This window comes from Hylaeus volcanicus, chromosome 3, assembly GCF_026283585.1.
Source record: "Hylaeus volcanicus isolate JK05 chromosome 3, UHH_iyHylVolc1.0_haploid, whole genome shotgun sequence".
NCBI classification, from domain to species: domain Eukaryota; kingdom Metazoa; phylum Arthropoda; class Insecta; order Hymenoptera; family Colletidae; genus Hylaeus; species Hylaeus volcanicus.
This window is the reverse complement of record NC_071978.1, coordinates 9,235,198-9,260,267: the sequence shown is the minus strand read 5'-3', so window position 1 is coordinate 9,260,267 and position 25,070 is coordinate 9,235,198. Positions and strand designations below refer to the sequence as shown.

The following is a 25,070-nucleotide window of genomic DNA, read 5'->3' as shown; positions in this document are numbered from 1 at the left end:
ATCCTTGAGCCTGATTACTTGTTAATATATAAGTTTACACTTTACACTTTTGCACTTTTACACTTTACTCTTGACACTTTTACACTTTTACACTTTGCATTTTGCACGCTGTATGTTGCACTTTTGCACTTTGACTTTGCACTTTACACCTTGCACTTTTTATATCTAAAGATCTTATTCCAAGTTCGCAGCCATTAGCTCGGTATCACTCGCGACGAAGGATTGTTCGTCACGAATAATACCGATTACCAGGTCTCACCACGTGGAGGTTGCTGCGACTGGAGACCCGGAGATAGAAGGAAACAAAGTTCCTTCGATCTCCCTCTACATAGAGTATACATACGTAGATGCATACTCTACATAGAGTCGACGAGCTTAATACTAAGTACGAAACGATGAAAATCAAAGGAAAAGAAAATTCCCTTCGATTTCCAAAGTCTAAGTCTGACTCTGTCAAATAATTATTTGAACTAAATGGAAGGTAAATGGAAATTGCGACACGACGCGACCACGTAACTGGACTTACAGAGTCAGTCCCGTTTCCCCTGGTGGGCCTGATTCGAGAGAAAGACGATCAACGTCTCCGCCAGTACTCTACTCCCTGCGTACCTGTTGCCGAGGGCCCAGATCCGACCTTACAGTGTACGACGTAGGTAGCACCGCGTCGGGTTGCCCTGCCCTGGCGACACCAGGTATGTCTGACGGTCGTAGAGTCCCGAAACGGAGTTCTACTCTCTGCACAACGTCAGGAGTCCACGACACGACTTGCATCCGTCTGACGGCTCTTTTGAGCTGCGCTGCGTCGGGAGCCTGGACTTCGCCTGACGCGTACAGAGAGTAGAAGATTCCTCGGAGGCGTCGATTGACCCTTTCTCAAATCAGACCCACTAGAGGACGGCAACCGACTTTGGCCAGTCACATGGTTGACCACTACACTTATCACATCAAGTAATAGTGACCGAAATGGAGAACGGAGTTGCGAGTCCAATATGGACCTACGAACAAACAAAAGAATTGAACAAATGATTAATAATTATTTGACAGAGAACAGACACTCGTACACGCATGCCTTAAAACTAACTTAGGTACATGCCTTAAAACTAACAAAACCAAACTAAGCTACCCACATCCAATACCAAGCCACGATAACTAAGGGAAACTACGAAAGCAAAAATGGAAGGGACGCGAAACGCGGACGCGCGATCGCGAGATCCATATCGACCGAAGGACCGTCGAAGAATGAGCTCTCGCCCCTCGTATACCTGTGTCGGTCGAGGGTCGCGGCTCGCTTGTACCTCTCGAAGTAGAGAAGGGGAAGGGCGAACAACAACCGCGTGACGCTTGATTCGAAGACGCGTTGAATCCATCGAGAAAATAATTCGTGAAATATTAATATCACAGCAAAATCATATTCTCCATCGTTGTTTAAATAAGTATTGTTAATAATTACCGAAATATTGTTAATAATTATCTATTACCAGAACCAACAGATACAACCAATAGATGTCAAAGTATAGACAAATTTCCCACGATTACTATCTTCAATGAATACTTATTTTGAACCGTGATTGTTATTAATATTTAAGCGAATATTAGTACGTGGTATTTCATTGTTTTTGCCGCACATTTGACGGCAAAACTTCCCTTGAATGGTTCCTTCAAATTAACGTCAAACTCCAATTTTGTTTATTGTATCTGTGTATTCTGCGCATAAAGAGGCTCGAACGTCACTGCTCGCGATAACCGTAAAAGCTGTGGCAGAGTGATGTTCCATTTCAACGACAAAACAATAGTATGATTTTCGTGAGCATCGTTATAATAGGTCATGCTAATTGGGGTCTTCTCCGGTACTAGAGAGAAATCCCTTTCTTTGTTGCATTATACGTATACTTTCAACATCGGCTCCCCTTTAGAGACCAGTGTATTGCGTTAGGTAAAGTTTTCAAAATGTAATGGGTTCGTTTGTAAACATTCTCCGAATTCGATGCTCTTTGTGGATAGGGATATTTGAAGATCAAAGGGTTCGTGCAATTAACAATAAAATTATATAATACCAAGAAGATAAAATGGTTTTAAAACACCGAGATGAAGTTGACTGGTCACAGTTCCTATAATTACTGTTGGGAGTAATTATTCAAAGTCTCTGTTATTTAAAGAACTTGGAAGAATGGACGTTGGAAGAATTTAAGTAAAGTAATTAACTTTCAAGTGACTTTAAAGTAATTGAATCAACTTTCTTTAACTAGAGAAAGGTTTACTAACAATAAGTAACATTCTATATAAAGCAGAAATTGTACAAATAATTTAACAATCTCTATTCTTTCCAACTACCTTTATTTATTTCACTCTACCCGAGTCCTTGTTTCTAAAACACAAAATGTTCACAGAATACCTTCTACCTTATTCATTCCTTTATTTCTATTGTAGCTTATCTTAATCGTAACAATAATTACGTCACAAACTATTTCCTCGATTATATTCTCTGATATCATTCATGACACAATTCTCTTAAATGATACTTCAGTTAAACGATGTTGGAGTGGTGGAGGTTCTGCAGCATATGAGTTTCACTACTGACAATACCCATTCATCTCAACAAAGACGACAATTTGATGTTGTTGGTAACAAATGTTAATTTGATAAAATAAGTGTAAATTTCTATTACGTATAAGTCATAGTTGGCAAGTGTGTATTTATAATGAGATCTTCTTAAGAATTTCATAAAAATCAATATACATGCATCCATCTACACGTCAGAAGAATAGTAATTAATTATAGTTAGACGTAATCACATAGCAATATTGCAACACTACAATTTGAATATTCGATACAGTTAAACAATCAAAACTATGACACAATATATAAATATTTTGTACATTAATCGTAAATTCGTATTTTATCGAAAAAACAAGAATTCAATAGGAGTAAAACACTTTTAAACCATCACTCAGGGTATAATGGAGAAAGTAAACCGGGATATATTATGTTTCCAGAAGGAAAAAAAGTATATAGAACCGTCTTTAATCATGCAAATACCTGTCTGAAACAGAAGAACGGACCGAAGCATTTATAATCATGCGACATGCGATACATTTTTTCCATTTCAATTCTCATGACCTTCATCATTTTATTGCTGCAAAAAAAAATTCACCGTTAAGCACGAATACTGCGCATTGAATTACGTCGAACGTAAGCACGAGATTACAACGTAAACAAAAAATTCTGCTACTAACTACTTCGTTTAGCTTCGTTTATAAGCGAACTGTTAACGTGTTCAAGGATTTTCATCATTTCAACGGAAAATTGATTTTCTTACCATTGCGATACGTGGGCGATTAATCGATGAGTTATTGAAACTATTTAGTTTTCAATGAGTAAAATGAACATCTTGTAATTAATGCTTTTCTGTTATACAATATCATACAGGAGTGTGGTGTTTTGATGAAACATTGTTATTGGGGTTCTCCAGAGCTTTATGATTAATATGTGAAATATAATTAGTGGACATTATGAGTACGTGAGAATATTCATTTATTCCTCGTATTCGCCACATCTTGATATTCTCTTTCACCAAATATGATCTAATCAAGACTATAAAATTTGTATAAATGTTAAAATCCTAATAGAATAGAATATTTTATAGTGATTGTCGTATTAATTTCAGAATGTTGGAAAGATGACTGGGTATTGAAGCGAAGGTGTCGGTGACTCTGAAGGTTACTGCCACCGTGATTTTCACCTGGTGGGATGGATTTGAATGGGACAGATAACAGCCTCAACGGCACCGAAGGCAATCGCACTGCGTCATCAGTTTACGTCATCAGTAGAGATTACATGTCTGAATGGTGAGTATATAGATTTACATTGCATACACTAAAACTTCCAGTATTTCAATGAACCTCTTAAAATATCAACATATAGGTACGTTTGTATGTGTAGAAAATAGAGACCAACATTAAATACTTAAAAAAAGGGGCACTATTCGTGAATTTTTAATAATATATATTTATACTGATTCAATTTAAACAAAATTGAACAGAGACATAAAAGAAATCAAGCGTGGAGTCATCGAAACAAGCCTACAAACATCTACGAAAAATTGTAAAGAAACTATAAAGTAAAATTTAATTTTCATGAATTTTATGTTTCATGTTTACGTCAACCTTCAAAAAGTGCCCTGTGCATAAAAATTATATTCAATAAATATAAAAATAGATCATCGTTTTATATTGGGAAATAAACAACTTATCCCTCCTATTTCCCCTGTAAATGTTAGTCCTGATTTATATACAACTTTTATGAAACCGATGTACCGTATAAATCGATGGTTAGATATAGTAATAATAATAAAATTAAGTAGCGAATTAAATGGCAATTAAAAAGTTCCTATAGCAGTGAAAGACCAACATTGAGTAGGCTGCCTACTTCCAGAGTCTTGCACGATTTCTGACTTTAGTTTTGAAGGTATAGAATTCGTGGCAATTATAATCAAATGCAGAATGAAAGTTCTCACACCAGGTAGAAGTGGTGTGTGTATTTATGGAATAATCAGCCTCAGTGAACTACTTGGCTTACTAGCAAGTACGCAGGTAGTACTTGGCACACGCGAAATTTTCGAACTGTTTCGTGTAAGGATATGACGTTACGAAGCAATTTAGCAAATTGTACGAGGCGTTTATAAATCGAAATTACGTTTCGCAATAGTTCTCAAAGAAACGTCGACCTACATCTTTCTTGAATATAAGTCGTTCCACTGTAAATACGGCACCGATGGTTATTAAACGAGAAAAACTTTTCTAATTAATTGGATCTCGATGCAAATAAATATTTATTACTTCTGACTTCAATTGGAAAACAATTTTTTAACGAGAGTCACGATTTGCTGCAAAATGTATTTAAAGAGATGCGAGTTGGAGGTATACGTTGTTGTAACCTGCCATTTAATGTTTGACATTCTTTGTTGATCATGATGTAGCGTTAGTCACAAACATTTAGATGATGTTTATAATAATCGTCTCCATATTTTATCGGCGTAATAAATTATTTGAAGATCTTTGAATTTCGTCAATACGTGAATTTCGTCATAAATATAAAATTTATGTAAAATTATACATATATTTACATGCATTTTAGTAATATCACGTATAAATATTATAATCAGACATTTTACTTTGTTAAATTTTGCCCAGATTCTAAAGATATCTTGAACTAATATCATAAATAGTTTTAAATTTTGAGAATGTGTTTAGGTTATTAGTTTATAATATAATCTTGTGTATGAATTAAAATATTATTCCTGATAATTACCGTGAAATTTAAACAATAACATGTGGATTATTATGACATCTTTTCGAAATTTGTGTGGCATTTTGATGAATTTGTCGCCTTCTATAAATACTCATTATTGGAAGAGTTAAATCATCATGTGAGGTTCTCTTACACGGCCGATGTTAATTGACTGCGGGTACGCTCAGGAAACACAAAGGAAATGAACTTTCACGAGGGCCAAAACCAAGACAAAAATTGCTTGGGGGGAGGTCGTCTGCTTTCTCCTGAAGACAGCATTGTCCTTCTAGTCGCGCTTAATGAATACCGCTATACACACGGTAAATAGATGCGTTTCGTGGCTATTAAAAGATCTTTGAGACGGTGTTAGTACTCTTTCTCATCTAAAAATAGCCCTTCTCCGGTGATATGTATGCACGTAAGCGCAATAAAAGCATATTACGTACCAAAATTAAAGTAAACTTAAAGAATAACAAATGTATAAGCGTTCGCTGTTCTTTTATATCATAAACACTTTGCTATGTTATCTCATCGAGTAATTAAAACAATTCTCAAATTAACAAGTCATTTAGACGGTAAAGAAAAGAAGATTGGCAGAAGAAATGAATAAAAATAATAACTATGTGCAATTAGAGACGTTAACAATGATAAACAGTCACGTGATTCTCCGTTAAACTCAGAATATGCTTTTTCTTTTAATTATAAATAAATACCATATTTTCTTATTTATCTTCCGCGAATATTGTTCTCAATACTTTTTAATTGAACGAAATAATAGCCAATTTATATCAGACCTCTTACTTAAGAATAGAATGCTGTCCTGCTGAAATAATTAAAGATATTTATCCCACTGTTATCGGCTAACAAAGAATATTCATTATTATTCTACGTTTCAATCTTTCTTCGAGTCTCCGGGGAATTGAATTAAATCGCAATTCATTTCCAATCCAGAGTAAGAAAAATTCTCGTATGCAATTTCGAAGCGACAACGTCCAGACTTTCCTGTTCAACCGAAGGGGATTTTTCGCGAATGTATTGCACGTGGAAAATTGATCTCTGGAAGGCAGTGCGAGTCGTGTAGGGTCGGACGTTTTAAACAGGCTTCGAAGACTCGAACTAAGCCGAAATTACTCGACAACGTTCACGTTTCTCTCGCATATTGTACCACTATATTGCTGGTAACCCGAGAATCATCTTTCCAGCTCCCAGCTGTTCTGGGAGAATAGAGGAAGTACGAGCAGCTAGCTGGCATCCAGCAAAACTAATCTGGGGAAAATTGCACCCTTGACCTAGACATGTTAATTCGCGTAGACCGTCGAGTCGGGGCTTACAGACGAGTAGGTGAGTTTCGGTTGATGGGGTTAGTTGGTCGAATGCGCGAATACATGCTCGTGCAGGCTTCATTATTTCATAAAAAGGAGAACCGTTGTCGTGCGACTGGATTGAAACACGCGAGTCACGTTATGCTGTTCATCGACGGCTAGGGCACGCAATCCTCGCGAAAAATTGTGAATTTTTGCGTGTGCCTATCGATAAAATACAGCAGCTTCATTATCTGAACATTTTATTGTTCCGACGGTGTGTTTCCTACTTCGACGTCGCGTTTCCGTTTCTACCGTAACAAATGCGCGCGTGGAGTATCTGACGGCGATATTCATCGAAATATTTTATACTCGAAATAAGTACATGTCGTTACTATCACTGGATCATATTTGACCTAAGAGAAGAATGTCTCTTAAAAGGGAAGATTTATTAATTCCCTCGCTATCGTAGTTTAAACGCCCACGCGTAAATGGCGAAATTTCACCTTATAGAGAATTACGAGACGAAACTTTTTTGTATCTACAGTTTATTCATCCAATGTTTAGTTTCGAAATTAAAAAGTAAAAAATGGAAGACCTTTTTCCTTGAAATTCAGTTACATTTTAAAACATAAATCAAAATTACGAATATTTAATACCGTTTATTAATATTTAATTGCAAATGAATGTGTTTAATTGACGTTGCGTTTAAAATGTAATTGGAGTCAAATTCAATTCAAGTTAACTCTCACAAGGAAGAACAATATCAATACAAAATAAACAAATTAAAAATATTAAGTTCGTCTAAAATATATGAAATTTAACGTCAAAATAATTATCGTTTTATTGTTCGAAAATTGATATCTACTTGAACATTTGTGTCCTATTAATTCAGATAATGGACATTCTGCTACGATCAAATAAATGTGCAGGTGATATTTTCGACGAGAGATGATATTGATTTTACACGTTCATTTTCATTTCGCGAATGAAATTAAATAGTCGTGCGTGTGACGTAGAATAATTTACTTTCATTATAATTGAAATTTGATTTATTTTTGCGAAATAAAAGTACAATTTTTATTACATAATTTATCTAATTGGAAGACATTTTGAGAAATTTGGTTTTCTACTCACTGTATCATTTTATATTCTTATGCAAACCATAACTTCTGGATGCCAAGAACTCAGAGCAAAAATTTTTTTAACCTGTTTGCCTATTAAATTGCGTCGCTGGATTGAGGTACACCGTTATAGTATTAGATTGATTAAAATGATCCTCTACTACATATAAAGCAGTCTGTATTGGAAACGGATGGTAAATAAATCGTTTGTAACATTCAGTTTCACTATACTCTGCAAATTGGTTAATTAAAGCGAGGCTTTTGCTGCCCGCATACGTTTGCAATTTTCACCAGACAGTATTGGGTCCAAATGATTTCCTCTTGCATCTGACAACGAATGAAGTTATTGGTGCCCAAGTAAATAGCCATTAACTACAATACTAAAGTTTATCAGTTATCGAGTATTAAATTTGTTATGATTTTATATAAATTAATAGGAAAATAATACCAGAAAGTACATGCTGTATTAGAAAAGAAAAAAACGAATAAGATTTACATAAAATTGTTATGCGGGCGATAGAAAGATAGAAATCTTTTATTATAGGTGAAACATTCAATTTCTGATTGCATACGATACGCGACGAACGTGTCGCGCAAACGTTTCCGTTTCGATTGGCATATTGATCCTTCTTCTCTCCTAGATCGAAACGCATGTGCCGTGCGGACGTTGCAGAATTGCATGTGAGACCCCTAACCTGATTATTCTGTATTTTCGATACTGCTTACGCAGTCTGTTATCGCATCGCGTTACAATTCCTGTATTCAACACGAAACTGTATACCGTTCTTGATACAAAGTCATACCAAACATATTCGCCGAGTCCAATCAACGATCAACACCTTTCAAAGGCAAACGTAATCATTGAATTATCCAGACCAGCTAAACTATCAGGTGTAGGAATTAATTCCTCCTTTTCCTACAATAAAATTGACATTTATTTTATCAAGAAAAATCATACAACTTTTAATCTTCCCTTAGTCACACATTCCAAAAGAGCAGATATACATACTTGTAAAAACAAAATGTATCGTATAATATTATTAGTATCACAAGTAGAATTATAAATATGTAAATACAAAGTCACAAAAGTAACGTCCACGCCTAATATATTTAAACTAAAATAAAAAAAAGTTTCAGCCAATATTTCGACCTTCAAATAGATGTATTTAATTTAAAACTACATATATTTCTCATGTTTGATATAAATATTAATTGAATTGTATCGTGATGTTTTGGTTTTTCTTCGAGATCTCTTCAAGAGTAGGATTTTTTTTCTTTTTCGAAAGGAAATAACTCTTGATGAATAACTGTGATTTTCTTTTGTTCGAGCTGTAAGATAAAAGTCGGATTAATCTTCAAATATAAAAATGTTCTCTTGTTTTCAGTGAATGAAAGTAAGAGATATCCATTGAAAGCTTTGGTATTTTACATAAATCAACGTAACAAGGAATGATTTTTTTATTCACCCTAGTCAAATTCAAGTCGAGTAGGAAATAATGAACCACTACTGAATATAAAGATTACCTCTTTCATACTAAAATCTTTTCTCGATAAAATTCAGGTCAACCGATAAGATGGACAAAGTCTTTTCGTTCTTATCGTGTACAAGTGACGCAATTGTATACGGGTATTTGAGCATTACCATATTATACATAGCGGCATTTGGTATCGCTGCGTCATTTCTTTCATGGGTTATTGAAATTCGATGGAACATAATGGGTGGTAACCTTTGACGCAAACAATGCCCTTTGTTGATACAAATACGTAGGTTTTTTTTCCAAATTCTTAGACTTATCACTTCGTTAGTACTTGCGAATATGACGCGTCGTGCTAACCCATTCACTGCTAGGCAAAAACGCGTTTTGCCTTGGGCGCCAAGATTTAACACACATGTGTAATGTAGGTTATTATTTTGATAATAAAAAGTGATATTAAATTTGTTGTTTTAAAAAGAAAATTTACGATCTTCTTTTACTTCATCTTCTTACAAACTTATCCCTCGAGTAATTGCAATCAATTTGAACTCCGACATCTCGCAGATGCCATTGAATGGGTTAAACGAGTATGGACAACTTTGATATGGGAACGAAATACATGTAAAGTAGTGGAGTTAACCTAGATTCATATATAGGTTAATTATTTCTCAATAATTAGTAAAATTCTTTACCATGCATCTGACTCCCTGATACGTGTATACTTTTACTTTCATTAATCATCCTCAATTATCGTTAAAAATACTATAATCCATGCACTAAGTAAAATGTATATTGCTCGTTTTCTCTCCTTTTGTTTCAAATTTGTTTTGTTACATAAATATTTCTGTTTCGTTATTCTGTATTATAATTAAACACTGTAACCGTGAGTGCAACTCCCAAGCTCCTTGAATATGTTACGTATTTTGTTTATCGACCGATGGAGATGGAAACAAAAAATTTCCTCTTTCACCCAAGTTTTAAGTGACGTCACTGTAGCCAATCAGATCTTTATAAAAGATCAATTCCATTAGCGTAACGTCAACTATGACTACCTGAAATTTGAAATTGCAATTGCTACACTTGTAACTGCACTTGTACTGCACTTTAACCCTGACATACAAAACATTTTATTGAATACGTGTTCCATTCGCTTTGGGGGTAGCTTTAATTAAATACAATATGAGTGACAGACGATAAAAAAAACTACGGATCTAAATTTTTCCAACACTTTGTCCGTGTGTCATTTTTCTTAATGATCGAAGACTTATTAATTGGGTCCCGTTCTTTCCTGGTTCTTCAACTTCTATTAATATTTAACGTACCCTCTTTAACGTCGGTTGACTTCTCGCCCGTAAACATTCCGTCAACCGTAAACATAGCGACATCCTAACGTTACATCGTAGCTGTCATTCGTGTCTTCAACTAAATTTCTCAAACCTCGTTCTATCCCATCGTCTTTAAAATCCACTGTATTTTCTCAGTTCGGCCAGCACCCATTTATTTTTCTATCGATATTCAGTCGCTGTGGTTGTACTTGCTCATTTCTACATCGATATCGTGCCACTGTGTCACTTCCAGGTCATTTTTATCTCGACGTTCAACAGTTGCATATTTTTCAGTTTACCGTATCGTTGCTAGTTTCAGTTTCAATCGTAGCCCGAATTCCTGTCGTGCATCGAATGAAACGAAAGCTAGGCAAAGCAAAAATATATAATTTACGCTTTGAAAATTGCGTTATGAAAACTAAAACGATATGCAGAATATGTATGCGCAAAATGAATACAAGGCTGAAGCATGGTAAAACCCATTGTAGTTAATTATCGTTCATAAAATCGACATCCAAGTCGGCACGAATCTGCAGAAGTGTTTGCAATTCCAATGTTATGCATACCATCTGCATATCACTTGCGACATGAAAAGTATAGTATGACTTTAAAATGAGCATTTGTCTACGTATATATTTCTCGAGAAACTGGTATCAGTTTCCGCTATACGTGTAACTAAATTACGTTTAACGTTACACGGCGAAACCCTGGCTAAACATACAACAGGCGAATGAGAAAGGTAAGCAATATACACGATGAACAATATGTTCTTTTTTTTTATAAAAATTCATCAAGACATGTTCGATAAGACGTTTCTACAAGACTTGCATTAATTTAACTATCGAACTGGTAAGCCTGAAATGACATGTATTTTTAAATAAGTTGTACAGATATATTATTTAGAAGAAGTAATATCCAGTTCTATCCCAACACTTAATAAAAATGATCACAAATGTATAGTAATGTATGCTACTTTGAATGACACGATGCAAAAACGAATCCAAATTAATTTGTTTGTGGCACATCTTTCAGTCAAGTATGTCAATCATTCTTCCAAATATCACTGTTCTTCTTTCATGGGTACCTTAGGATTAAACAAACATAAACAGTCTTACGAAATTAACATTCGAGCAAAAATGCAGTTTATCAAACAAGATAAATAGATCCATCAATTGTTGGTTTGTATGCGCATTAAAAAATGAAAACGCGACCTGCAGTGTTGATTCTGGTGAGAAACATCTGCTATTGTTTGGGTCGCAGTAACTTGTGCAAATTGTGCAGTACGTTCATCAAGAATGTGTAATCAAGAGACAAGCATCGCGGTTTATGCGGTAGTAAATTAGTGTGCATTATTATGGTGTGTTAATCAGCTGTAATTCGTTTATATTATCGATCAGAGACTATTATAGTTTAATCATTGCTACGTGATTGAATCCCATCGTTTCTTTTTCTTTCGAAACTGATATTAATAGATGCCGATCGATTTGAAAAAGGACAGGGGGAAGTAAAACAAGGCGTGATTCTTTTAGCAGCCATAGTATTGTTTTTGTTCTTTTATACGTACAGCATACAGCAATATTCTGTACTAAGTACAATATATGTCGACAATGTTTACATCGAGTATAAGATTTGTACAATATCATAATAACGATTCAATGTGTAAATAAATTAAATATTATACATTTTATACAGGTTTAATTATTTACTGTCGGTACTGCATTGTCTTTATATAAATGTTAATACGTAGAAATGCTACAACTTCATTTCGTATCCTCAATATTGTTCCATTAGATTATTGTGTCATTAGATTCTTGGTGAACGAAGTAACAAGAACAGTATACTATACACCACTTGCTGCGGAAGCCAAGGCTTTGTCATTTTAATGATCTCAATTTGTAGCTTCTCAAAGTCTCGAATTTCATTCCTTAATCATAAAGAAGCTCCAGTACTTTAGATTTATCGTTACAATTTCAAATTGTATCGAAAATGACGTCTTGTACCAAAAAGTTTAACTTTATTAGACAGATTTATTTTCATTGAAAAATTGCACATCTTTTGTGTAATGTATGATCCATCATAGTATTTTCATAAATATTATTAATGTTATTAATTAGCATTATTTTTAATAGTAATTCCTACAATTTCAACACTACTAATGAAAGTTTACTCTGCTTTCATTTGGTACGCTTCAAATTCAATCGTATTTTATTGATACAAATATTGTTGAAATAAATATTTGGGCTATCAACAATTTTACTCATTCAGCTATATTTTCTAAACGATTCGTTCAATTTACTGTACAGATTTAAAAAAAAAATACTAACAAAGTTTATCTTTGCTCCGATCTGTAGCCACGCAATTCACTTGAATATACTCTTGTAATTATTTCAAAATAATATCATCACAACTCATTTTTTATTTCGCGAATAGTGTTATATGCGTGGAATAAACAGAATAATTCTCGCCGCTTATATAGAATGTATACACGGCACACAGATGTACGCGGACAGAGCGAAAAAAAGGCAGAGCATTGGAAACCGTTGTAGGTACATTGTGACGATACGAAGCATATTGATTTTCGAATTTTCATTGCTCCGTAGAGAGTATCGAGACAAAAGTGCATTCTCTATGTTGAGTTGCTCTGCTTTCAAATCTCCTTGTCAGAAGTGTACACGGTATATTCAGGATATGCATCGAGATTCGCGAAATATTTAATTTGGCCGCCGTATGTGGAAAGCTAACAATTCTTTAGGGATGCAAGAGAAACCTGCAATCTGATTCGCTGGATAAAGTTAGGGTAGGTTATGTGAGGGTCTAAAAAGTCAATTCGCCGAACCTCGACCTTTCACTATCGCTGTACCTATGTCTGTATTTCTTTTCCCTTTCCTTTTTTGTTGTATCTTTTGTATTATGGCTCCAGGAACCCGCATTTTGTTTCGTTGGGACGAATAAAATCCTTAAATAGAAATAAAAGAAGAAACAAAAGAGTGGCGTTCGACAGAAATTCTTTGTTACTTCGTCCTTTGGTTATTTTTTATGTTGTAAATTGAAGGAAAAAGAAAAATATTAATTTAAAATGATATACATTGTGTAGAAAATTATTCGTGAGTGCTAAAAAATAAACAATATAAATATGATCTATCAATTTTATTCAAAATTGTTTTAAAAAATAACATACAATATTTCATCTCATCAATTTGTATGTTAATTTTTTAATTGTCTGTTTCTAAAACTTTTCCTACCCGAATCTTATTTTTGATACATCATCGCATTTATATTGTTCAGTTTTTAAAACTGAACGTTACGTAATTTTTGTAAAAACAACAGTGAATTACCCAGATGCTTTTACCCATTATTGAAAGCTCTTCTTGCGTTCGTATCAAGCGAAATATACAATTTGATCAATATTAATCTCCTATTTGGGTCAGATTAAATTTCACCTGTTATTGTTGCCTACAGATGCATTGTAAATTTGTTTTTTACGCCTTGCTGACGTAACAAAGCGGGGATTTTTATAATTCCAGCTATATGCCATAGAAATTCAATACAATAGAGACGATGTATTGAATCTTCACAACTGAATCTGCGCCGACAAAAATACTAAGGGTAAACAATGCTGATTATAGACAGATTTTGTATATTGTTGTCTTCATTGAACATGATATGGATACAGTTGTTTCTCTCGTAAATTTCTCTACAAAACAGTGCAGATAACAACGTGAGACATTCTGTGCTGTCACTATCCTTCGAGCACTGCCGCCATCCTTTACTTCGACATGGCTGGAAATCCACTCTTTTAAATCAACAGGTCTACTGGTGGATTTTCCAGCATCCGAATCTCGTTTTTGGAAGAAAACAGTGTTTCATAGCCGTTCGCGTGTTCTCTGAAATGTTTTCTTATTTAAATAAACCTGCATGTTATTATTTAGTATAATTACAAATTCAATGAGCGAAGCAAACATATTTGTTAATTTTACAAGGTAATAGATACAGTTTCTAAATTGAATTATGGGTTTGTAGTGCTTCAATATTATGTATTTATTTTTTGCATAATTATATGCTACATTAAGGTTGATTAGCAGTGTTTACTCATCAATTGTTGGCCGTCCGTCCGTCGACACATTGTTCAATGAGTTTTGCGTGAAGGTATTCGCACCGTTCCGTCTGGTGATCCCTTTGAAGATTGTTTATGTGTACGGTGAACTGATGGGTACCTGATGGATACTCTGACAGGAGTTTAATTTTGTCTCAGTCATTAAAAATGATTTTCTGTCAATAAATATAAGTATGCTTGGAGAATTTAAGAAATCAAGACTAAGTCCGTATTTTATAATGGTCACGTTTAATGTTAAAAATAACCTTTTATTTATCAAAAAGTATATTATTGGATTATTGCCAATACCCCAATATTATTTAAGTATTTCAATCTTTACTTCTCCATTTTTGAAATGAAAAATAAAATATAATTACTGTAGATATCTATAATGACAGTAATCGTTATTTGGAAATAACTGGTAACTGCCACTCATGCTTTAATGTAAAGGAAGAATTGTTGCCATACTTTCGAAATGACATAAAAGAAAAGAATGTTTAGGTTTACTAAAAAAGTTAAAGATCTTGTCCTCTATAGCATGTTACAAAGTTACATAGTACAAAGTTGACATTTGTAATATCTTCATAAACAACTTGTAACGTCGTACGGGAACCACTTTGTATTACTTATTAATCCCTTTCCTTTATAAAGTGTGTACACGAAAAATGCAGCGAGCGGATCCCATTTTTCACTAACTCAATTATTCCTGCCTCGCGCACTTTCTTAATACAAGCTTTCCCAGTTTCCCGTAAATTTACACCACACTAACTTGCTACGGTGTCTGTGATTAATCGTCCTGCGGATTGATCAATTTATAATTTAAGGCACGTACAGAGTATTGCAATTTTGAATCGTTGCAGTCACGTGACGTGACTTTACCTGTGACAAATATTTCGCCATTCGAAACTGTAATTTTTAAGGAAATTCATTCATTTGACTGTTAATCATAACTAATAAACAACAAGTTTACGACGACTAGTGTTGCGGTATATTTCCTATTAAACAAAATTTAGAAGAATTATTTTTAATGGACCCCCTAGCTGATTTAACTGATTCTATTGCTTTATTTTCTAGAGGCTAAAGTTCTGATGTAGATTTGAAGGGTAAGAATCTATTTTTTCACTTAATAATAAATATTTCTGACTCAATGGTCTATTGCTTTGTTATCTAGAGTCTATATTTGAAACACAAGATTCTATTTTGCCTCTTATTAATAAATATTCCTTTTAATTACTATGTTAACATAATTTACAATTAAACGCAAACTTCAATCGACTTAAAAGACCGTTTGACAAATTCACAAGGAATTTTTGTGTCAGGCGATACATTCTTCCATGTTTCCTCACAATCCCCTCAAGGGAAATCTTATTCTTACATTCTTCCTTACCACTGGATAGAGCATTTCAAAAGGTTTCTTCTTCTCGTCCCGCCATGCACGAAATACGTAACTCATAGCTTTGGGCTGGTATCAGCTCCACGCTGCTTTCTTCTTCGACGGCACAGCTTCCCGTGACATCATTTCCTTAAATTCCCACCCCTCGAGGAAAATAGACCGTTGACGCAAAAAGAGCTCCTTCAGGAAGTTTGAACCCATAGGCGTAGAGAGCTCGGCCGTGCGTGAGGGAAGTCGACTGCTCACTTTATCCACTCGACAGCCGATTGTGTCGAGGGATCTCGTGTCAATAAATACGTATTATGGCACAAAAATGATGTAACAACATTGTTTTTATTTTTGTTAATTTATAACAGATACTGTATGACTCGTATCGCGTAACGATGCAATGTAGAATTTGTAAAAGCTAATTCTACAGGGGACACTATAATATTCATTTAACATAATGGAAAACTTAACAAAGATGAGTATGTATTACAAGAGCATTTCAAGAGTGGAGAATGAAGAAGTTAATCCACTGCTTATTACAAGGATGCAGATATTAGGTACTTGTGGTGTGTCAAGCTTATGCCTGACTTCATTACACTATTCAATGAAGTTTTCGAAGTGAAGAAGTTTTGATACGAATTCAGAATCGATGTCACCTAAGTAAATCTTCTGAAACTTGGCTGCTACTCTTGAAACATCTTCGTCATTAATTGTTGGAAATTCTTGGAGGCCCTTATACTGCAGCCCCTGAAGCTCATGCCTTACTTTAACCCTGTTTAACCTCAACTATTCATACACAGGCAACAGTCTTATCCAGATAAACATATTGAACAACGTATACAAGATAAACAACATTTATCTGCTTCTTAATTTAGAGAATTTATGGTTTAGAATGTACACAATATAATCCATGTGTGTAATGACTTAGAATTTTTTTTTTATTCAGACGATTTCATTATTTTTTTTACGAAAATTTCTTTCAGGAGTATCTGTTCTCAAGAGAACAAAATATGATTTGAGAAAATTTCATTGCAGGACGAGAAATCATTTTACTTTTGCCAGAACCACGATTTTTCTTGCAACCACTGTATCCGTTTATGATGTTATTGTATTTTTCTTCACATCCTTTTCGAAATTCAATCTGCCATTACTGTTCTTCACCACCATTCTCTATTATAATTTTGTTGTTCGAAACGAAATGTATAATAACATCGATATTAATTTTGTTCGCGTTGCCGGTCTCCTACTTATTATCAAATAGATATCAATTAGACTGCTGGTATCTTATTGAATATAGGAAACTAGTACAGAAAGCTCAGTTTCAGCGCTTGGTGCATGAAACTTTGCTCATTTGATGCGTATAATGGATCAAACTTTTAGTAGTTTATGAAGTTATATCTTCTTCCTTTCGTTTCTTCTTGGCGTTGCCCTTGTTTTGTGTTGATCTTTCACCCATTCTCACTGGGGGGATGAAATTTGGCGTGGATGTCTGGAGATGAGAGCAGAAGTTAGCAGAAATTTTCGTGAAATTGGACGGCGCTGCGGCTAGAAAGATTTGTGCAATGGCTTGGTCACCAGTTGCCGAGAATCCGGTAACTTTTAAAACAAAGGGAATTCTTCTTTAATGATTCCTAAGGGTTAGTGGGAAACTTTCAGCTTTTACGAGCGAGGGTTTCGTTATATTACGAATTTCACGCGCCGCAGTTGACCATTACGAGAACTGATGTCTCCAATTTGTTTCTTGTCCAGTGCTAAAAACTATGCGAATATTGTACATACATTTAACTTTTCTGAAAATAAATATTTTATAAAAAAAATAATTTCTTCTTCAATGGGGACAATTTGAATAATATACTTAATAGAATTTGTTCATTATTAGACGCTTTTATTTTTATATTATTGATTAATGTTGTAAAATAAAGAAATATAATTTAATGCTTCTGATCATTGAAATTTAGTGTTGATTACTGTTTATTATTATAAATTAAATCACGTCCTGATATTGATAACGGAATAAATTATTTATATTTGATGACGAAAATAGACGCGGAAGAAACGAACACGTGGATGATCTTCAAGTACATAATGTCTACTTAGTAATTCAAATATAGAGTGACAGTTTACAAACCTATAATATACATATATCAAATTACAAATTTAACAAATTTTTTATCTCAACGAAACAAGACAAACATTATACAAGTGGACAAAAAGGATTCTATTTAACGATTAGCACAAATTCCTACAAAACGATAAGAAAATCAACGTTCCCTGGTTAAAACGTAATTATTGGAAGCGTAGCCGTTCGTCCAAAGAACTGTCAAGAACAGAACCCTCCGCATGAGGTCTTCAATCACGTTTCGTAGCCTGCCTCCGGTTGTATCGCGATTCAAGGGTTGTTGGGGGCTTAATATAGGTAGAGATCAAGTTAGGTTTACAGTTGGACGGAGGGCGGGCGTGTTCCAAAAATATCAACGTTACGGTGAAGAGCTGATGGTGGCGATGCAGCAGACTCCACGAAGGGGAAGCTCAATCGCTCGAGGGAATTGAACGAACGCGTTTAATAACTCTGCTGGCATACGATCGCCCACGGCGCGACACTAAACCATCCAACAGGCGAGTCGAGATCCTCTTGGAAAGTCGAGGGGAAATTCCCGCCAATGTTGTAATCGGTAGCCGACTTACGGTGCATTATTCAAACCGCGCAATCACTGCTCAACGATATTTCAGGATACGCCAATCTCGCGCCCCCCGCGAGCAACTGGTAGCTGGGCGTTTGCCCGAAGCGCGTTTCCTCTATCTACGAAGAATGTTAATTGACCTCTGATGCCGAACTCGTCGCGATTAACGTTGCTACTCGAGATCAGATCTTCCATGTATTTTATTTTTTTTCCAAGGGGACAGTTGTCACAGTCAAGATTCAAGAATGTTTCTTCAAGATTCAAATGCATATTCTGATCCAAAACGAAGGGTAATTTGACAGTACAAGTATTTAACTTGATATATTCATTTTTTTGTTGTTAAGGTGTATTTAAAAATGGCCAAGATACAGCAAATATCAAGGAACGTCTGTATATACGCCCTAATTTGTAACATATCAATCAGTGAAGTATAAATAAAAATATAAATGATATTACAAGCAATATTTAATATTTACTGGCATAGATAAATTTTTAATACATAAGCACGAAACAGGTTACGAATGAATTCATGATTTATAACTGCTTGATTTTTGTCAGAAATGATTAGGGATTTCATTTTAAATTAACTATTTATATTATCATCGACTACGTGAGGTTATTAGCGACTCGGTTTAATATTTTCAGATGCTTCGAGATATCTTTTATAGAGGTGGAAATATTGCTACGAATTAAAAACTGGTCCAAGGTGGAACATATGTAGGTGGAACTTATGTAGGCACTTTATACATGTGACGTTTCTTGCCATCGAAATTCTTTACACATACCTCCAGGACTCGTTTCATTCATTATGTAGCTTTTAAAAGCTTTCAAGACTTGTAATATCAGGGTATTAAATTTCTTATCAGTAGCCTATTATGCCGGTAACAGCATCCTTTATTCATCTTGTCGACGTTGAACCGTGTAACTCCTGATGCTGAGTAAAGGTGATGAATAACTAGCGCATGCAACGATGAGGAGCTGTGACTGTTTTTTTTCTTTTTAATAAATTTTTGTTTTATTACAACAATTTATTTACGATTAACTTCTTATAAAGCAACCAGCAAATATGGTAAATATACGTAAGTTAAATTGATTAACTGTCTGGCTACATTTGGTCCTGTAAACTATTAAATCTAATCTGAGTTTGAAAAACCAAATTTCATGTTTCTAGAAGAGTTGTTACTTGGTGTTGTTTGCAAAGGTGTTTCTGATAAATGTGTACAAATATAATTCCTCGAATACTAGTATATTTAATTAATTCTTACATTAAGAATTTATTCCCTCGTCCCTTGTATTATACATTTTTTTTTCCACATAGATATTCTCTAACGAATTCTCAGAAATAAAAGTTGATTTGTTCCTTCACATCCTTGGTTTTAATTGGCTGTAGTTAGAGAAAGACAGATAACTCCACACCATCATCAATGTTTCAGAACACTGACGCAAGTAGAAACGGCGAGCATTGGTCAGACGCATTAGCTAATTGAGTTTTCCAGAAGCAAAAATGAGCAAAATTCTTACCTATATACAAAATCGATAATGTCGAATAAAAATCAACTTTTTCTCCCACATTGGTTGAATTAGAATTTTAGTAACTGAATAATATTACATTTCGTATTCAACGAGCACAAAATTATCCAAGTAACCAATCGACCGAATAAATCGTTTCGCTCAGAAGTTGAACTAACTTCAATAAATAAAAAATAAATATTATAAACATCGTTTCTAAAACTTCTGTTACAATTCAGTAATATACAAGTATCGATCAGTTTGGTTTCGGTAGGGACTTTATTCATGCCAGACAAATGATGAGAAACCATTTTCTCACAAATGAGTTATCGTATGAACAAATTTTATTACAGATTTTGCACTTATTATCAGGTATACCATTTCCGATACGCTGCGTATACTCCCTCCATATTTGCGTCCACATGCAATCCGTGATTTCTGGCATCTGTTGACGCACAGCAATCAAGCATGCGTAATGCAACGTCACGTCTCTATTCTCTTGTTCCATTTCAGTGTATCGCTATTTGTCTCTATGCTTCATGCCGGGGCAGAGACCGATAATTAAGTAATGCGCAGAAACGCTTCTGATAGGAAGCACTATGTTTGCCATCGTACAGATGAAACGATCCATCCATAAACATATGTGCGCGTATATGTTTCCTCCTTACACGCTTTTAACAGGAATATGTGTATCAATTTCCACCAATTACGCGTGCATAGTCTTTCCTTATCTTAGATAGGTCATTATGTCCATGTATACAGTATTTAAGTTGAGATAGGCTTAGATAAACGAATGGAGAGACCTCTTTATTCCATTTTTTGCAACGTTTATTCCATTAATTTATTTTATTTAAAATTTTTATTTGACCACTGCGATAAATATCATTTCGTAAACTCAACTTAAAAGTTAAGAGTTTTGTGCGAGGAGTAACGCAAAAAATGTTATTTACATCTTTGGAATAGAGTGTAACAAACTTCATTATTACGGTGAAGAAAATTGAGTTACTAAATTGTCTAGTTCCAGAATTCAATCTCAATATTATACTAAAATCTATTCGTGCTGTAATTGTAGTTTCTACTACTTTTTATACGAACATTGAAATAACAAATCGAGCAAAGAAGGAAAAAATATATAAATTGTCGTCGCTCTCATAAAACTTTATTCTCTCATTACTCGAGTAAACGAATAACGTTATACGACGTTAAGAATTCGGGTTTCTAATTCGCAGACAACAAGTAGAGCCTAAATGGGCAATACGGGTGGAAGGAAATACGGTGCCTACGAAGAAAAAGAAATTCCACCCCGAGGTAACTTCTTGTCTTCGTTCTAATCTGGCCGACATTGTCCTCCGTTTCATTCAACGTCATTACCACCTACTTCGGTCTCTTCTCTCTTAGAGGTTTCATTTCTTAATTATATTTTCAGGAGATGTTCATAAAAGTAGAAACAACTTTGATAAATATGTTCATTGTACATTGCAGGGCACTGGTGCTGGAGAAGTAAACTCAAATGAATAAGTGGAAGTATACGAGTAGGATCTTAATGCATACGTAAACAGGGCGAAACACGTTAGACGTGACAAGTGAATATTTTTTAACGTAACAGCTCACGTTTCAAGTAAACTTACTTCTTCCGAGACAAATGTTATCAATCCCCTTACAGTTTCCAGTGTCTGAAATTGAAGGGGTTATTTCTGAAGTGCTTCACCTTAGTCTGAGTATTCGGGTCTTTCAAATATTTCTACCAAATTATATTTAAAAACAATTTTAAATTGCTAAAATTGACTCTTTACTATTTATACTATATATCATCTAGTCAAGCTGAGGATTCAGCAGGATAGTCGAAAATTTTAGAAGACCTTGCAAATATATGTATAAATAAACGTACCAAATTTCAGAAAATTATGTCAAGTACATCGGCTGGAAAAAATAACGAAAATTATATCGTAACTGATCAAAAATACAAACCCCTCATAAAGTTAAGGAAGGGGTTGGTCAGTTTGTAACCTAGCTTCAAAGAGTTAAAGCACTCGAATCTGCCATATGAATCCACAGCGAAACCTAATAGTGTTAGCACGACATGGTCGCCGCAAGGTGCCCATTGAAATGGCTATTTGGTATCAACGTTCCTGACGTTCTCCACTGTGACTCGATACAATGACCGGAGAGGCGGGAGGGGGATCACTGTTTTGGTTCATTCGGCGAACAACCTGAAACCACGAACCGGTATTCACAGAATGTTGGATCGTTGCCGTTCCGAGTACTTGTTGCCACTATTTTCCACATCTCGAATTCCACCCTTGGCTTCCATTCCGCGCAATTTTTCTCCCATCGTCCGTTTCAACTCTTTACTCTCACCCCCGTGTTCGTATCGGTTCACCTCGTTCGCTCATCCTCCCCCTTCCATCTGGCCGTATGATCATGCCATTCCACGGCGATGATCCTCGGCTCAACAGGGCTTACGTACCAGTCACCCTTCGCTCTTCTCCCGGCACACATAGACAAGGGTGTCATGCGTGTATGTATCGAAGGACGGATGCAACATCCGGACAAAGAACCGTTGGCCATCAACGTTGTACTCGTGCAACAAAGCTTTCGATGAAGTTAATTCATAAGCATGCCCCTTTTTAATTCAAACGGGATGTAAGGAGGTATGAATTATTTTTGATACTCCTTCAAATAAATAATTTTGGTTCTGTCAATGAATAAATAAAGTTTGAGGAATTACTTTCATTTAAAGTTTTGTAAGGAATTTTCTTATTTGATCGTGTATTTTTTAATATTAGAACTTTTGGTGTTTACAGTTTTAATTGCTTAATCATTTGATTATTTTACCATTTGAATTTGTTTACGATAAAATCAGAAAGTTGTACCGACAAAACAGTATCAATTTTCATACGTTGTAAACTCTTTGAAGACAATTCTTCCTTGAACAATTTCACTGCATAAAATTGAAAAAGTGTAAAATGGTTTAATTTTACCTTTGATATAAGTCATAATACATTTTTCTTTGAATACTATCTGATATTATATTTTGTAAGTTCACTTTACATAAAAATGTTTCTGAAGAGAATTTAAAACTGGAAATATTCAGTGAAGAGAACACACATCATTAATTAGCGACCAAGGTACGCCCTGACTGACATTAATTACGACATCTTTACGAATTCCAACTTCACTTTCCCTGTGCTCACGTCCAACGAAAACCACGTGTTCCTCTATAATTAAACAATATTCTCCATACTCTCGACAGTCACTTCTTACATCCACCCCTTTATCTCGTTTCTCTCAAATCTTTTCTCCTTGAATTCTCTTTTCAATCCGAGCTATTCAAGAGGAACTGAATATCTGCCACGTGAGTGCTATTCATTCGGAGGAGAGACTCTTGCGTAAATCCTCAGCGCAGAAATGTACACTGTGTACTGTTGAATTGGACTACTATATGTGTCTTCGAGTGAGATACCACTACACATCGAACAGCGCTTAATTTATAATCCTATATGGACCCATTTGATACAAATCGAACGTTTTACAAATATTTACAAATCAATTGAAATTAAAATTGAGAGGTTGAATTATAAATACTTATTCACGTTCGTAGTAGTTGATACCATAGTTAAAATGTTATAAAATTAACAGTTCCTGAAAAGTCACTTCTGCCAAGGAATTATAATTTGAAACTAATGAATAAAAGAATTATCTAATACTATATGTAATAAATAAGAATTTCCTGCTGATGAATCTTGATTAATGAGTGTGATTAATATGCAGTATTGAACCGACAATTGTGGAGAGATTAGAGACGAATGTGTTTCAAGTTTCGTTACAAACGCAATCGATTCTCTCTATTTATATGTTTTATTCGCGCCATTGTAGGTTTTCGAACTGTTTCCAGCGCTGTAAGGATATTGAGACGCACAGGAATGGAAAGTTCAGAGTCCTCCCTCGCAAGGGTGTCTCCGCCAGTTCGAGTCACGGTTGAATGGCCTTGACGAGGAGGCATCACAACTCATTAGATAAAACGGATACTTTACCCTCGTTTCGATGCACGTGTTGTGGCGACCCATCGAGCATTCTTTCATCGTCCAAAACGCTCTAAGAACAGTGGTTCTTCACCCGAGGTACAAGGACCCCAAGGGGATTCGTGGATACACTTCTTGTAGTTCTTGAATTTACATAGGGAGATATAAAATATTTATTTTTGCTGCGTATATTACATCTAAAATTAGCCAGATTAGGTGTAAAAATTTGTATTTTGTCACCGTGATAAATATCATTTCGTAAACTCAACAATCAAGAGTTTTAAATGATTCCGTGCCTTCGTAATCAATCATTTATAACTCTGGTTGAAGTAGGAATATTTAATCGTCATTTTGTCGACATGATCTCCATTACAATAAGTCTATACTTATGTTTTTTATCGAGTCCTTACAAGCTTCCTTTGCTAAACTGTTGATATGAAAACATCTCTGCAAACTTTCGAATGTTGGGAATAATGGTATTCTTTCAAGATGAAATTCTTTACGGAATGAAATTTTCGAACATCTGGGAACACTATTGAATTACTTTAATAAACAACACTCGCTGAAAAAGATTAAGTAATGCTCAAATAACTCGTGGGAAGTAAACGTTAAGAGCCACTGGTAGAATCTAGGGACCTTCTCATCCGTCTTCCTCTTCTTCGACATTCAGTTCTTAGTAATAGTCGCACGCCCCACGGAGTCGTTCAAACATTCAGTCGTGTGTCTCGGAGTAATTTATCTGAAGTAATGTCTACAGTTTTGGTCCCGTAGGGTCGTGGACTAGTTTGTAATTTATTCGGCGACGATATCTTACGTGTCAATTTTGGAACAAATGAATTTTCGAAGGAAAGCTACGACGAAGGTACACCCAGC

At 34.9% G+C, this 25,070-nt stretch overlaps 1 protein-coding gene across 3 annotated transcripts in view; it reads left to right on the top strand.

Moving 5' to 3' along the window:
• LOC128873827 (muscarinic acetylcholine receptor M4) overlaps positions 1-25,070 on the top strand; it is a 50,993-nt gene that overhangs the window by 18,269 nt on the left and 7,654 nt on the right. The window contains exons 1-2 of one of the 3 annotated variants that reach the window (XM_054117714.1): positions 11,190-11,250; positions 24,071-24,296. In XM_054117714.1, the coding sequence (XP_053973689.1) occupies positions 24,220-24,296 (77 nt within the window). In that variant the 5' untranslated portion in view covers positions 11,190-11,250; positions 24,071-24,219. Of the gene's footprint in view, positions 1-3,664; positions 3,846-11,174; positions 11,251-24,070; positions 24,297-25,070 lie in introns of those variants that run through there. The other 2 variants (XM_054117712.1, XM_054117715.1) reach the window with 2 other exon arrangements.